Source organism: Pygoscelis adeliae, unplaced genomic scaffold, assembly GCF_000699105.1.
Source record: "Pygoscelis adeliae isolate BGI_AS28 unplaced genomic scaffold, ASM69910v1 Scaffold263, whole genome shotgun sequence".
Classification (NCBI taxonomy): domain Eukaryota; kingdom Metazoa; phylum Chordata; class Aves; order Sphenisciformes; family Spheniscidae; genus Pygoscelis; species Pygoscelis adeliae.
In genome coordinates this window covers 2164577-2166872 of record NW_008824552.1, presented here as the reverse complement: position 1 = coordinate 2166872, position 2296 = coordinate 2164577, and the positions used below count along the sequence as shown (strand labels likewise).

At 59.0% G+C, this 2296-nt stretch overlaps 1 protein-coding gene across 1 annotated transcript; it reads right to left on the bottom strand.

Moving 5' to 3' along the window:
* Positions 1–861: 861 nt before the first annotated feature.
* Positions 862–1936, bottom strand: P2RY6 (pyrimidinergic receptor P2Y, G-protein coupled, 6). The gene has a single exon (XM_009321948.1). The coding sequence runs from the start codon at positions 1926–1928 to the stop codon at positions 936–938; it is 993 nt and encodes a 330-aa protein (XP_009320223.1). The 5' UTR covers positions 1929–1936; the 3' UTR covers positions 862–935.
* Positions 1937–2296: the final 360 nt, after the last annotated feature.

Genomic DNA, 2296 nt, shown 5'->3' with positions numbered 1-2296 from the left:
GACGTGTGGTGACAGGGCCGAGGACACCGAGTAGCTCGGCGGCATGGGTTTCCTGACTCCTGGCATCGTCTCTGGGTGTGCCGGCTCTGATTTTGGTGGATCCTGGTTAGGAGGTGACAGCAAGATGCCAAGGATGCCGGGATGGGCCAGGTTTGGGGTGCTGGGCTAAGCAGGGAGCTGGACCCAGGTGAAGCTGAAGGTGCCCAGGCAGGTGACAACATCATTGGCTTGTGTCTAAGCCAGCCCATGGTCATCACTTGGGTGGGAAACCCAGCACGGGTGCCCCAGTTGCCCTTATGTCCCTCTTCCCAGCTCCCAGTCTGGCCAGGGATGCTCTCCCACCATTTTGCAGCACCAGTGGTACCAGTGGGCCCATGTCTCTTACTGGCCTGGCCCCATTCTGGGGACTGGAGGATAAGGATGTCCCAGTACTACCCCAAAAAATGTCCGTGACACTGATCATGAGCTGGAGAAACACATGGCCCTATGTTCCCCAGACAGGTACGAGCTGAGCCAAACCCTCCCCAGACTTCACGTGGCCCCATCAGGGAAGCCTTAAATGAGAAGGGGGAGAAATCGTGCCCTAGCAGCTCGCCCTGAGCTAGGCACCATGTCCTCCACGGTCCCACTGTGTTCTCCATGGTCCCACCAGTGGTTTTTATTGCATCGGTGGCTTGGCCACCAAGGAAACATGGCGCTAAGCTGCTCAAACCGAGCAACCGAGCCAGAGAGAGGACGCCGGATCTGTGCCGTGATGGGGTTAATACTGTGCCGCTGCAGGCTGGAGACAGGATGAAAGTGCTGAAAGCTCGGGAGATGCTGTCCTCCTGTCCTCCAGCACGTCCCCAGCTGAAGCCATCTCTGTTCCGTGGAGCTTAAAGCCAAAACTGCTCCATGCCTGGTCCCAGAGACACCGAGGTGGCCCTCATCCTCACCTAGGAGCCGTACGTAACGCAATGGTCGTGCCGCCACTTGGAGCTCATCTTGTCAAGGAGGTAACGGGTGCTCTCGCGAAACTTGCGTTGGGTGAAGTAGAAGAGGATGGGGTCGAGGACGCTGTTCATGCTGGCAAAGGGACGTGTACACTTGTAGGCGATGGCAAACCCCTGCAGAGACAGGCAGGGCTGGCTGGGTGAGGAACGGGCGATCAGGTAGAGGGTCTTGGTGAGGTGGAAGGGGAAGAAGCTGATGGAGAAGACGATGACCACGATGATAATCATACGCACGGCTTTGTCCTTCCTCTTGTGCACCACCAAGCCGATCAGCTCGTCCCTCTGGCACAGGATCCGAGCCATGCTACAGTAGCAGGCAAGGATGGCCATGAAGGGCAGCAGGAAGCTGGTGACGGTGAGGGTGATGCCATAGGGGAAGTAGGCAGCGGAGCGATCCGGTGGGCTCAGGTCGTAGCAGACAGTGCGGTTCCTTTGGGTGCCGGTGGAAGCGAAGACGAAGGTGGGCAGGCACTGGGTGATGACGATGAACCACACCGTGGCACACACCAGCCACGTCAGCTTCTTCCCCTTCTTCTTGTGCCACGAGGCCAAGGGGTGGCAGATGCCCAGATACCGCTGGACGCTGATGCAGGTGAGGAAGAGGATGCTGCCGTGTAGGTTGGTGTAGAACTGGAAGCGGATGAATTTGCAGGTGAAGTCCCCAAAAGGCCAATAATCCTTCTGGGTGTAGTTGTAGATGAGAAGTGGGAGGGAGCAGACGTAGAGCAGGTCGGCCGTGGCCAGGTTCAGCATGTAGATCATGGTGCGGCTAAGCGCCTTACGGGCCACCCAGATCTGCCCGATGACCACGGCGTTCAAGGGCAACCCCACCATGAACACCACCGAGTAGACCAGGGGCAGCAAGACCTGCTTGAACTCCTCATGGAAGGTGCACGAGTTCCTCCCGGCCCCTATGGGGGCCGTCAAGTTGGCCATGGTGGTGGTCCCCCCCGTCGATGTCCTCTCTGCTGGTGTGGCCCCTCAGCAGTGCCTGCGAATGACAAAAGGGACGGTTGGTGACTTGGCCACGTGGTGTCACATCCACCCTAGCATGATGGACCTGGACCAGTGTGTGCGACCCCATAGCCCCATCCTTCTGGATCAGGGCAACCCCCGGTATCAGTACAGGCTGGGGGATGAAGGGATGGAGAGCAGCCCTGCTGAGAAGGACTCGGGGGCACTGGTGGGTGAAAAGCTGGACGTGAGCCGGCAATGTGGGCTCGCAGCCCAGAAGGCCAAGCGTATCCTGGGCTGCATCCAAAGCAGCGTGGCCAGCAGGTCGAGGGAGGGGATTCTGCCCCTCT